A 14,712-nucleotide genomic window follows, 5' to 3' on the forward strand; every position below is an offset into this window, starting at 1 on the left:
ATCAATACAATATATATATATCAATACATAACAAATGTTTTAAACAGAGGTAGAAGCATACTCACATACAATATTCAATATAATTTAACTTTGTATCAATATACAAGAATCGATACCAATATAATTTTTAAAAAACAATAACTCACAAATACCAATCTATTATCCCATCACCAATTATCCCTCTTCTTTTTTTTAAAAAAAGTCTTATTAACTTTATGTATATGACAGCTTCATTGACTTTATGCCAGAAGAGGACATCAGATCCCACTATAGATGATAGTGAGCCACCATGTGGTTGCTGGAAATTGAACTCAGGACCTCTGGAAGAACAGCCAGTGTTCTTAACCATTGAGCCAACTACCTCATGGGCCGGGGTCCAGCAAGCACCACATGCAGCCAAGAGAGACAAAACATGGGGCCGGCATCCGGATTCCCAGATCCTTGTTCCCTGACCCCAGGAGGCCACACCCTAGCCAAATGTGATTGGCTGAGCTTCCCCATCAAACTTTCTTTTCAAAGTCCTCTGGAGAAACATGAAAAACCAGAGATTTCTCAGTGAATTAATATTGAGGGGCTTCCACAATAACAGAAGTTGAAAAATATGATTTTAGCACTTTTATTGTTGTACAATGAAATTATTATGGACCATGCACACACAGAGAGATGCATACACACACACATAAACCCACAAAAACCCACACAAATACAGACACACACACAAATGCACTCACAGACACAGACACATAAAACACTCACACACAATCATCTATACTTTTGAATGTCTTATGTACTTCTTGTCCCTCCAGTATGAATTTATTTCTTGTGTTATACACAAGATGCTTGTAGACTTCTGTGAGAGGACCATCTCATTCGAGTATTTGCAGACCATCCGTTACTATGTTTGAGGTGATTGTCCCAACAACCATAGCATATGACTGCTATGTGGCCATTTGAGAGGCCTAGCACTACTCTGAGGTCATGAAACAAAGACTCTGTAACTTTCTGGTAGGAGTGACTTGGGCAGGGGACTTTTTGCATTTTATCTTACAGATTAATTTACAATTGCCCTTCTGGGGACCCAATGCCAATGATTGCTTCATATGTGGTTTGTTCCCATTGCTGAAGCTTACCATCACTGACATACAAATTTTGTCAATGACAACAATGGTTTTATCTTCTTATTCTTGTCAACTATGGTGTCATCTTTTTCTCTCTGAGAGCCAACAGATCTGAAGGGCAATGCAATTTTATCTCTACCTTTGGCTCTTATATCCTAGTGTAGTTTTCTTCTTTGTTCCAGAAGTATTTATTTATGGACTACTTATATCCCCACTATTCTTTGAGAAGACATGGTTATATATGCTGTCGTATTGAAATCATTGTTCAAAGCTATGGTTTACTTCTTTAGGAAATCAAGAATGCCATCAGAAAAAAAGGGAAAGACATTGATAATTGTTTCTGATGAGTATTAAAATGCTATATTTACAGATCTGGGGAGATGTCTAATTGGTAAGTTCACATGCTTTGCAAGTATGAGAGACAGTTTGGTGAGTCAGAATTCAAGACAAGACAGACATGGGGACATATCTTTAACTTAGGGTTGCTAAAATACAGAAAAATCCCCAGGGGCTAACATGTCAGCTAATCTGTCAGGAATGCAAAAAGCACAAGTTTCATTCAGATGACTTGTCTCAAGAAAATAATACACATATACAAGTAGATGGACATAGTCAGCGCCCTTATCTGGGCTTTGTTGACTTGTGCAAGTGTACTAATTTCCACATACAAAAACATAAAAAAGAACATTACACTTGGAAAACTTATTGTTAAGAATAAAGAGTCAATATCTATTCATGCAAGCATTTATGCATTAATCATGATTTATAAAGAGAACACATTGTTCTACAGAGAAGATATTTATATTAGAATTTAGTAGAATCCAATTAGAGACACAGCCAAAAAAATCACATATATATATAGACACTTAATTTTTGATAAGAGACCAGAAACACAGACTTGGAAGAGACAGCTTCTTTAGCAAATGTTTCTGGTCAAACTTAATTAATCATGTAGAAGCCTGAGACTAGACCCTATTTATTAATTTGCACAAAATTTAAGTTCAAATGGATCAAAGGCCTCAACATAACATCAGATATATTGTACATGACAGAAAAGAAAATGTGGAATGCCCTTGAACTCATTGGCACAGATAAATACTTTCTGAAAAGAACAAAGTTATCACAGGCACTAAGAACAACAATTGATAAACAGGACCTCATGACACTAAGAAGCTTCTTCATTGCATAGGACACTGTAATTTGGCCAAAGCTGTAACCCCAAGAGAGGGTTAATTCCTAAAGTATATAAAGAACCCAAGAAAGTACATGTCTTAGTTAGAGTTTCTATTGCTGCAAAGAAAAACCAGGTCCAAAAAACAAGTTGAGGAAAAAAAATTTATTTGGCTTATACCTCAGGATTTTTGTTCATCACTGAAGAAAGTCAGGACAGAAACCCAAACAAGGTAGGATCCTGGAGAAAGGAGCTGATGCAGGGGCCATGGAGGGGTGCTGATTAGGACTTGCTTTCCATGACTTTTTTCTGCTTTCTTATAGAACCCAGAACCTCCAGCCACACAGGGCTGTCACCACTCACCATTGGCTGGACCCTTCCCTGTTGATCACTAATGGAAAAAGTGCTTTACAACTGGATATCACGGAGGCATTTCCTCAACTGAAGCTCCTTCTGTGATGACTCTAGCTTGTGTCGAGTTGGCATACAAAACATGCCAGTATAGAAAATATTAATAAAACAATAACCCAGGTTAAAAAGTGGGGTACAAACCTAAACAGAGAATTCTTAATAGAGGAATATCAAAGAGCTCTGGAACACTTAAAGAAATGTTCAACACCTTTAGTCATCAGGGATATATAAATCAAAACTATTTTTAGATTTCATCTTACATAAGTCAGTAAAACCAATGACACCTGCTGGCAAGAATGTAAAGTAACACACACACACATTGCTAGTGGGAGTACAAACTTGTACAGTTGCTATGGAATTCAGTGTGGATCATGGCTGTCTGTATACATCAAGTGAGGCTTTCTTCCTTCTGCAAAGACACTTGCTCTGCCATGTTTATTGTTGCTTCATTTATAATAGTCATATGATTTTTTGAGATGTATTATCATATGTGGATTTGAATTGATGTGGAGGAGGGAGAATCAGCGAGGATAAGAGGGATGGGAACCATGATCATACTGAATATATTTTATGAAAAAAATGTCCAAATATGTATAGTTACTGAATCATGATACCTCTGAGTATTTCTTTATATATATTCCTGCCTCAGTATATTTATCTATGTACTTTTATAATATAATTATTAGAAGACATCAAAAATTCAACTACTCATCTTTAGAAACATCTGCATATGTATTGGTTTTTAAAAATTTAATACAGAAATATAGGATTATAAATTAGAGAAAATGTGTGGGCTATAAGATAACTGTCACAGAGATAACTGACATCTCACGTCCTGTTTATATTTTCTTGCTTGTTACTTCAAATTTCTTTTTATATTAATTGCTTAGATTTTTAAAATTCCATATTTAATAATATCTTGCCTGAATGTATATATGTGCAGCATGTATGTGCCTGGTGCCCGCAGAGGTCAGAAGAAAACTTTGTATCACCTGGAACTAGATTATAGTTGGCTTTGAGCCACCATGTAGGTGTTGTGAATTAAACATGGTTTCTCTCTAAGAACCACAGTACTCCTAAGTACTGAGTTATTTCTCCTTCCCCTTTCCCCCTTTTTAAGTTTTATGTTTTGAACTAAAAAAAAAAACTTATAGTATTTCTGCATTATATATAAATGTTAAATAATCATAAACATATTTTTTTCTATATTCTTCCTTAATGATATTTAAAAGTATTGTTTGTACTTTTTAAGCTCTGCTTTTCATATACAAATAGATGATAAAGAATTAAGCAAAGAAGGAAAAGTTGTTTTGTTATTTTTTGTTAGCAAGGTACTAGTAGTTTAAATTGAGTTGAATACAGAAATTGTTAGTATCTGAATGCTGAACATTAAAGATCTCTTATCACCTACTATGGGATGTAATTCATGGGACAGACATGTGACATTTAAGTTAAAGGAGAATACTCTACCCTCTGAAACAAACAGTCGAGTACTGTCATGTCATAAGTTACTTAATTTCTACTTATTGGAGTTGTGCAAACAGATAAGAAGGGTAGAAACCAACACTTAAGAATTATAAAATTCTGTAGACTATTTGACTTGTTTCATTGTTTAAATGATCTAAGAGACAACTTTTAAGATTTCCCTCAAGCAGCAATATCAAGGCTGCATCCCTTTTCTTAAAGTGATCTTCAAGATCCTTTCACATATTGTGAAGATACACTATATCCGCCCAAATCTAGAAAGTCCACTTATGCTTTTTAACTTATGATATAAGTCAAAGATTTTGGCCCAAGCCTAAGATTCCAGTGTTTCTGAAGCAAAGAAAGAACAAGTTCAATCTCGAGTATGGAGTAAAACAGATAACCCCCAACCAAGCCACAAATGCTGTAGATACACAACCTGAAGAAATTTAGTTTAAGTGAACAACATTCAAATTAACATATACCTTTAAAAACAGATTTTCATAAAATATTTTTCTTTGAAGAGTTGTCTTGGATACTTTATTTCTCAAACAGTATACATTTCATGTAGGAATTAGTGAAAGCATTTTTTACGAAAGAACCCATAAACTATTATGTTTAATGAGTACCCAAACATTGTGCTTAAATGTACTAGAGAAACATTGTATTACATCCATATTATAGCAGTGTTCTTTCTCTAAATACAGTGTTACATGAAACAATTATTATATACAAACCTATTATTCAAAAGAAAAATAGCATATGTGGACTTATAAAATTCTTATTTAAAAAGAACATTGAATGTGAAAGACAAAAATACAAAAGTCTTTCTAGTGGCAGATTTCAGCATATAAGGAAAATGAAAAAGAATCTCTTTTGGAAACATTAAGCTCTTTCTAACCATTTTAATAAAAAAGTGTTTTAAACACTCAAGCAAGTATTCAAGAAAAAAATTATATCTCAAACACATGCAGAAAGAAATACTAAAAACTCAGGGGAATAAGAATAACTCTCCCAGATTGGTCACCTCTTAGAGAAACCTCTATAAATCTACTGATAACACAGTAGGAAGACTTGGCTTTTTTATTTTTCTTGCATCCTGAGACCATGCTGATGGCAGAACCTGAGAAGAAATGCTAACATGTTTTCCATTAACTTCCAGGATCACTGTTTTCTCTCTCATGTGTACAGGGTAGTCAGACACAAATGGAATTTTGGTAACCATGAATGGACTTCGCTAGAAAGAATAGGTGATATCTAACTTCAGACTTTTCTCAGATGTGCTGCCTGGTGTTCTATTTAAGGTACATTTCAACATTTTCACTAATGAGTTTAAATTATACGGAGTGCTTTTAAGTGTGGATGCTATGTGTAAGGGTACTGTGTTTAAAGAATGGAAAGTGCATACTATTCCCAGCTGTGTATATGGGTTACATACACTCTGGTGTTCAGACTCCTCATCATTAGTGTGGACATCATGATTATATTATTATGAGAAATGGATACATCAGTGATGAAAATGACATAAATAGAACTCAGAGGACAGAACTTTTCAACTAATAATTTCTCAGATGCTAAAAAACTCAGTTGTCAGAGTGAGCACATGGTCGTTCCTTCCTTTATTCTTCCTACTTCTTTCCTTCCTTCCTTCCTCCTTTCCTTCCTTCATGTGAACAGCTGCTTCTTTAAGTCTAATAAAACTAAATACATTTTCAACTTATCTTGAAGTTGAAAGCAAAGAGACATGAGAAATGATTTTTATCTATTATCTCTCCATTAGCAGTTTGTTTTTTTGAAAAAATTGTTTCAGCAAGTAACACAGGCGTTCTTACTCTTCTGATATCATTGCTTAGAAAATAGTATGTTTGAAGTTTTGTAAGGAATGATGACACAGGACCTGGGTTAGTTGGGGTGTTTGTCAATGACAGATAATATTAAATATATTTTTCCATAACTGGACACTAAGTATGGTACAGGGAAGAGTTCTAAATCAGGAAGAATGCCTTAAGTCCCTGTGTAGTCTGCTGGTTTAAGTATGCACACTTAACTTTCTCTGGGCTATAGAAGGTGCTTCTGAACTGTTCAGACCAAAAAGGATTGAAACTGCTTCGGTGCTCATGGTGGTGACTCAGTCTCTCTTAACATCAACAAAATTACACAAACAGTAAGAAGGAACTTTTAGGAAAAAAGTAGAATTCCTTAGCAAAGCAATAAAAGGGAATAGTAAATCCTTTCCTGTTTTACAAGAACAGCAAGACAAGCAAAACTGAGGCATTTTGGGAAAACAACAGAGAAAAAAGAATTAGTAATCTGAAGAGAATACTTTGCCTAGAGAGTGACAGTAAGGAATTTATATAGCTATTAACTACACAGCAATAAGATTTTTACTGCTAAAAAATAATCTTAGGTAAAAATATGCTGGTTTTGTAGAATTTTACCATAGAGGACAATTTCCAGTAACTTTTAAATTTATCAATATTCTTTGTGACCACAATATTAAGTTTTTCACTTGAAATATACTTAAAAGCAACTATTCAGGATGATATTTTCCTACTAATCCCTTGATAGGTATGAATGTTTTATACACTTTGCAGTTAACAAAGCCACTGCATTAATTTCTGTTATTAATATGCTATCAAAAGCAATGGTGCTAAAAGGAATGGGAAGGAAGTATTTGCAATATGGACAGCAGGACACAGGGAATCAAATTTCTCAAGTTCACTACTCCAGAACATGGTTCAGCGGCCACAGTTGTGTAGCGAGGGATTCTGAACAAGACAAGAAAAAGATTAGGTTCTTACAGTGTCTGACTGTTAGAGAAAAGAAAACAATGGAGTGTCTGGGAAGAAATACAGAGAACATGAGTTAGTTCCTATATGAGAACATGGAAACAGAAGTCAAAGAGCAAATGAAAGTTTTAAACAGTTGAATTTATGGTATTGCCGTTTGTGAAAAGATTATAATACTTTTCAAAACTCCTAAAGGTAAGATTATATGGACTGAGAAGTCTGTATTTAGGGCTATATTTAATATGCTCACACAGAAATACGTGAGACAATAAATGATGAAAAGAAAGGTTCCACATGGAAGTCTATGGAGGAAAGAGAGTGAAGGCCAAAAATGATATATTTATACTATAATCTCAGAAATATCATTGTAATGTTAAAAAGGAAAAATCGTTACTGTCAGATGCTATGTGGTTATCCTGTTGACTTCACTTTTGCCAGTGGAAGCTTTGCAAACCTCAGAGCCATTTACAGTAATTTAAAGGAATGTTTAATTTTAAATATTTGGTTCATAAAAACTAAATCCATTATTTATAACATAAGTTAATATTATTTTATGTTTTTCCTTTTATAATATTAAATACATTCAAATATTCATAAGTGGACAGTTAATCCTCTATTTTTCACGTAATTTACTGTTGAAAAGCTGAGGCTTGATATTATTACTTCTTTATTAAGTGTATTTTCTATAGAATCATAGTGTGATTTTAGTTTGTGATAGTCTTATATAAACAGCTACCTTATTATGATTGTTTTAGATAGTTTTCTGTTTAAAATATTTTGAAAGTATTATATTCTAGTGTAAATTTTCTTCATTTAACTTTGTTTTATGTTTTATATTCTAATGTAAATATCCTTCATTTAACTTTATTTTGGAATATAATTTAATAACTGGGAATTATAATAAAAAGAATATAAACATGTTCATGTTTCTATTTTTTTGCAGATGTATTTTCCTGAATTAATATTTGAGTGTATAAATTTTATAATAATTGGTATCATTTTAAAATGTGGTTTTCTTTTATTTTTATTTATGGATATGTGTTTTTTCATAATTGATATATGCCATTATTCTGCAGGAGTCTACTACAGCCAGACGAGGAATTGAGCTTCTGACCTAGAGTTAGAGAGGGCTGTGCCACCTGATCTGGTGCTGAAAGTGAATTCAGGTTCCCTGGGTGAAAATGAGAGCTCTTAACTATTGAACCCTCTCTCCAGCATCTAAAATGTCATTGTAAACTGACATTTGTTCTTTAGCTGATTCAATTTTCATCAACATATGCATGTGGACACTGTTTAAATATTCAAAATTCAAATCTTTTTTTGAAGGATAGTTTGTAGAATGTGTTGATAGGAAATAAGGATTTGGCTTGGTGTGGTGACCTAGGATTGATATACAAACATCTAGAGAGAAAATAGAAGATCTGAAATTTAAAGTCATCCCAGACTAAGTGATATGTAAACAGTTCCCACAACAGTGGTGTCTTTGAGTACAGCCTGGGCTGCATCAGACCTTCTCACCCTGTCTTCCTCCAATGTCTGTCCTCAACACAAAACACAAAATGGAGATATACTCATTTGTCTTTCATGGATCCAAAACACTGAAGTCTAGTAGTTCAGTAAATGGTGCATGGCTATTCTACAGACAGTCTTCCTTTCGCTCATTTAATAACAGAAAGTGAGCTGTTTTTCTTTTTACATAAAATTTTATGTAGTCTCATTTTATGTTAGGACATGACAGTATTGATGATTACAGAATGTAACTCACATAGTTTTACATGACTCAGACACTGCCTCACTGTGAATACTGTGAATATGGATTGTCATGATCGTAAAATAAACATGGACAAACCATATTTACCTAAACATTTTATTTATATTTAGCTTAATCTTGAATTGTAACCCCTCTAATATTATATTGTAAGAATAAATCTATACTACACACTCTGCTTAGGTCGATTATGTTTTCAATGGTTTAAAATCACGACCCTTGTGATCAGAAACCACAACTACATTGCATTTATTTTCCATAGTGGATGTGTTAACATGTATTTTGAAACCTGACTCACTGGGAAATGTTAGTGTCATTTTTGTTTGTAACAAATAACAATTTGTTAAAATCTTAATTAAAATTAGAAATATGAAGCTAAATTCACTTAATATTAAAATTAGCTTAGGGTTATATTTTCTTTGAATTCCTCAGTTTTCTACTTATAAGAAAGCTCACACAGGAGTAACTAACTTGGACCACTAATTTTAAGAACATGAGGAGGCACAGTGTATTGAAATGGTCACAACTCACTAAAATATTAAAAATAATCTGCCACGTGAATTATTATAAAAAAATTGTCAATTTTGACATGTGAGCAGGAATTACAACTAACAGTATCGTAACTTCTCTCTGATATATGTGACAATTTGTTTTAAACACTCATTTATATCTATGCTTCTGATTCCATCCTTATTTTTGTGACTTTTCCCTAAAACACTTAGGATGTACCTACTTATAAAATCCATAAGAATGAAACTCAAGGTGTCTAGTGTTGTGTTTCTTTAAAAAAAATGCTACGGAGTCCCAGGCGGCAGCTGTAGGCAAGCAGCAAATGCTCTAAAGTCCCAAATGGTGGTAGCAGGCCATGTGGCGGCAGACAGTGGGCCCTGCGAGCAGCCAGTCCCAGGCAGGGATGGCTGCCGGTCCCCGAGCAGTGGCTGGTCCCAGGCAGGGAGACACATGGTGGGTGGGCAGAAGACAGAGACATGGATAGACATGACTTGCAGAGTGAGGTTGAATATTTATTCAAGGGGTTATGAAGGGGGAAGGGAGAGGAGGAGAGAGAAGGGAGAGCAGAGAAGTGGGGAGAGAGGGAGAAGCGAAGCTGCCTCTCCGAGAGGAAGATGGAAAAGAGTGAGCTCAGGCCAGAAGCTGAAGATCAGCCTGCCTCAGCAGATGGGGAGGGAATGGGCTTGGCTTGTCTGTTAAAGGGACAGGGACCAAAACCATAACATCTAGAACTTTGAGAATATAAAGTAACACAATCCACTATGATAGTTTTGGATCTCAGCACATGTCTCAAAGTCTGGAGTAGCTGTTGTTTTCATTTGCATTTACATTGTGTAAAATGCTAGGTTCATTCTGACATTTCATACATGAGCACCTCGTCTTGTCTTTGTTCTTCCTGAATTAGCTCTGAAGAACAATTGGTAATCTAAGTGATGATCATTCTAATGTATAGTAAAGGATTACTGCCTGGTCCAGTGAGTTTATAGGGTTTCTTTCAAAACACTGTTTCCTTGATTATAGCATGTGAGTAGATGGAGGTCATATTAAATAAGGTAGTGAGGAACAGAACTCAGGACATCATGTAAATTACTGTTGAAAAATAAATACCCTGTCATTATCATATGATATATTTATGAACATTCAAAATGATGTCTACTTTCTTGAGATGTCACATATTTAAACATCTCATTTTTCATTTCAGAACAAACACATTTTTCTTATACACACAGATATTTTACCATTAGACATGTGCCCATACATGAGAACAATTCACAGAAAAAGGTACAGACATCTTTGGGTGGTAACTACCTGAAGAAAATGTATTAGAAAACCGGAATATTTACATAGAAGATTTATGGAAGTACTTGCTTTTGATGATACAGTTGAGTGGGGTTTTTGTGAATTAATTACACCTAACATTATAATGGAATGCTACCATGAGTAACATTTTGATATTTTTCAAATTTAAACATTTAGTACTTGGAGATGAGCAGGTAAGACATTATAACATGTTTTATAGTGAATTCTTATAAATTTGAAAGAATGCATCATAGCAAATAATTAAGTTAGAAAACTCTAAATTTTATTTGAAGGAGAGTTTCTCTTTTTTTAGTTATATGTTGTCACTAATTTTCATTCATAGCTGATTGTTCCTTGGCCTTCTGATCATTCATTATTGACTCTGTAGCTTTATCAAGATGTCTCATTTGCAAAATGACCAAAGAAGACCATGCTTTACCCTTTAGAGGGTGAAAGGGATTACAAAGAACACCCCTTACCTGAAGTTTTTTACAGAGGAGAAAAATCTCATTTTTGACCCTGTTAATTCTGTGGAGATATCATGGATATTAGATCTTCTGTCTGTAACAACCCAGATTGAGTATCTTTCTTGTTTGATTATAAAATTTTTTGGTAATTTTTGCAAAATTAAAGCTTACAAACCACTATAACATAATGCTGACTAGGTCTAGGTATTTAAGGTCAGAGCAACTGTTTTTATTTGCGTTTTTTATAGTAGTTTACTTAGCTGTTATGAAAACAGCTGCTACGTTAAGTTTCGCAAAGTTCTTGTTATTTTATAAAGTGATGAATTTTTTGAAATTTACAACCTTTCAACATATGCATAAAGACGAATGCTACATACTTTTTAAAAGAATTTTTTGTTTTATAAAGAACAGATTAATTCATTGGAAGTTCCTATAAATCAACATGTGTACACATATTTAAGCTGAATCTATGAATTTGAGGTTTGTCCTAAAATATTTTGCCTCTTCTGTTGGTAAATAAGTCAGTGTTGTGATCAGACAATGAGACTTACAATGTGTTCTTCACTTATATATAGGATATTTAACAATTCATTCCAATATTTTACTTCGAGAATCACATAAGGACTAATAAAAACTGACCCAGCATAACTGACCCTTCATAGATAGACTAATGGGTATAGTCTCAACAAAGTAGATATTTTAATCTTCAAAATATCAAATGTGGCTTTTTAAAGTATTCAATAATTTATCTCAACTTCAGTACTACATGTTATGCAACTATACCTTAAAAATATTATTTTTTAATAGCAAAACAATCAAAGAAGTACCAACTTGTACATGGTGATTATATACATTTAAAGATTTATTCTTCTCTCATAATTTCAGATTTATATGAAAAGATTTTACTTCAGTATCTCCTTGACAATAATGCAAAACCAGAGCATTGTCACAGAGTTCATACTCCTTGGGCTTTCACAGAATGCAGAAGTTGAGAAAATATTGTTTGTTTTATTTTTGTTGATCTACCTTGCAACTCTTTGGGGCAACATGATAATCGTGGTGACCATCATCTACAGCCCTGCACTGCTGGTTTCCCCCATGTACTTCTTCCTGATATTCCTGTCCTTATTGGATGCATGCACTTCTTCTACAGTCACACCCAAGATGATTGTAGACTTCTTCTATGAGACAAAGACCACTTCCTTTGAATGTTGCATGACACAACTCTTTGCTTTCCACTTCTTCACTGGAATAGAGGTGATTGTCCTGTCAGCCATGGCCTATGACCGTTATGTGGCCATTTGCAAGCCGTTACACTATTATTCCATTATGACCCGAAGGCTCTGTGGTATTTTGGTGGCAATATCCTGGATTGGAGGCTTCTTGCATTCTATCATACAAGTTACTTTCACTTTGCAACTGCCATTCTGTGGGCCTAATGTCATTGATCACTACATGTGTGACTTGTTCCCATTACTAAAACTTGCCTGTACTGACACACACATATTTGTCATTTTGGTGTTTGCTAACAGTGGGTCTATCTGCATCATAATCTTCTCTATTTTGCTTGTTTCCTATGGTGTCATATTGTACTCTCTGAGAGCCCACAGCTCTGAAGGGAGACTGAAAGCTCTCTCTACCTGTGGATCCCACATTACTGTTGTGCTTTTGTTCTTTGTGTCATGCATATTAATATATGCACGACCTACATCAGCTTTCTCCTCTGAAAAAAGTGTATTTTTATTTGCTACCATCTTGACACCACTTCTGAATCCTATAGTTTACACTTTCAGGAATAAGGAAATGAAGAATGCTATCCGGAAAATGTTTAAGAGATTAATAGCAGTTTCTCATGACTATTAAATTATTATACTTCTAGTGCATTGGAGACAGAGTTTAGGTAATACCAATGTAGGGAAAACAGGATATTTTTACTGATGTTCAGCACCCATGTCAAAAGTAAGACATGGTAGCACACTTTCAATGAAGTACTGGTGTTGTAAAGTGTAACGAAAACCAGTGAAGTCAAGGTTCAGTAGAGAGCTTGTCTTAAGGATATAAGGTAGAAAACAATACATGGACAGAGTCGGAGCCTTCTTTTTTTTCAGCATGCATGTGGACAGGTACATACAACATCTACTTCTCATTTGCATATTCCCATGCACACTGTTCACATAGGTATACATACACAAATCAATAATTACAGTTAGAAAACTAATTTTAAAAATATCAAGAAGTCAAGGTTTGGGATTTAGCTCAGTGGTATAGTACTTGCCTAGCAAGTACATGGCCCTGGGATCAGTCCTCAGCTAAAAAAAAAAGAAAAAGAAAAGAAAAGAAAAGGTCACAATGTTATGAAAAGTAATCAGTCATTACTTTTAAAAGATGGCATCATTTTTTATAGAATGCCTTAACACTGGTATGAGAAAACTGTATTTCTAAGATCTTTCTAAGATCACACTTTCACTATGAATTGACTGGTTAGCATTGACATATGGAAATTTGTGGAAACACAAAACTGACTTTTAGCGCAGATGAGATGAAGTTGGGAAATGACTGAAAGAATTTGTACCTTTATTAACAATGTGGCTTGTGAGCTCAGTTCTTCAGGCTTAACCAGATACAGATTAACAAAGTGCTTTGCTTCTTTATACTTTTTATTTTGTATACTGCTTTTTATCGAGACCTTGTTTCATTCAGGGTGAGGTAAGAGTATCTCACAGTCATCTATGTGGGTAAGGGGGCAGGTTGAGAGTTGAGGTAGTTCTTTTTAGTCTGTATAAAAAGCCATGCAAAATAAAGCTTATTATGCAGTTGTTCATACTCTGCATCTCCTGTGTCCTGCTCGAAAGCCTTACCCAGGAACCCCAACACACTAAACATTGACAAATATTGAAGTTAATTTAACTTTATTCTTTGAAAATAAAAACAGTGATTTTTCAAACCCTTGGAATGGGTAATTTGTCTTACTAAATTAGTGTGTATTTTAAGTAAGGAGAATAAACATATATGAATGCTCCAAGAGAAAATAGGTTCCTATAAGAGATGATGAGACCTCAGAACCTAGAAATGCATAGGAACATGGCTAAAGCCTAAAGTCCAAGTGTTGCTGGATCATTTGAACACATTTTAAAATTGGGACTATTCATGCCTGGAGGAAAGTTTGAGTCAGGTGCTGAATTTTTTAAATGACCAATTAGAATTTCTAAGGATTGATGTGGGTACCCCTCTTCTTATGATTTATTTAACTTTATTTTATGTGCATTGGTGTGAAGGTATCAGATCACCTGGAACTGGATTTTCAGACAGTTGTGAGCTGCCATGTTAGTGCTGGGAATTGAATCTGGCTCCTCTGGAAGAGCAGTCAGTGCTCTTAACCACTGAGCCATCTCTCCAGCTCCATGGGTACCCCTCTTGAATGAGCTATGGGACCTGATTCCCTGGGAAAAACCCATGCTACAACATAAACCATTAACAAATATTGATCATTATTTAAAATTTCATATACTGAGCATATATCTCCTGCTATTTTCAAATGTTTGTTTACATTTAAGGGGTTATTATATATATATGAATAATTTGCATTCATGGATCTTGGTTATTGATACAAATTTGAGGTCAGTTTTGTTATATGTGTATGTATTTCTGATCTTGACTAAGGTATTGTGTTTGTGTGGCTCATTTAAAAATGTAATGTATAAATAAGAAATATAGG

The 14,712-nt window shown here is 34.3% G+C and overlaps 1 protein-coding gene across 1 annotated transcript; it reads left to right on the forward strand.

Annotated features, from left to right (window-relative positions):
* Positions 1 to 11,888: 11,888 nt before the first annotated feature.
* On the forward strand, positions 11,889 to 12,860 carry LOC119807611 (olfactory receptor 4C15-like). The gene has a single exon (XM_038319669.1). It carries the CDS (start codon positions 11,889 to 11,891, stop codon positions 12,858 to 12,860), a length of 972 nt encoding a protein of 323 aa, XP_038175597.1.
* Positions 12,861 to 14,712: the final 1,852 nt, after the last annotated feature.

This window comes from Arvicola amphibius, chromosome 2, assembly GCF_903992535.2.
Source record: "Arvicola amphibius chromosome 2, mArvAmp1.2, whole genome shotgun sequence".
Classification (NCBI taxonomy): domain Eukaryota; kingdom Metazoa; phylum Chordata; class Mammalia; order Rodentia; family Cricetidae; genus Arvicola; species Arvicola amphibius.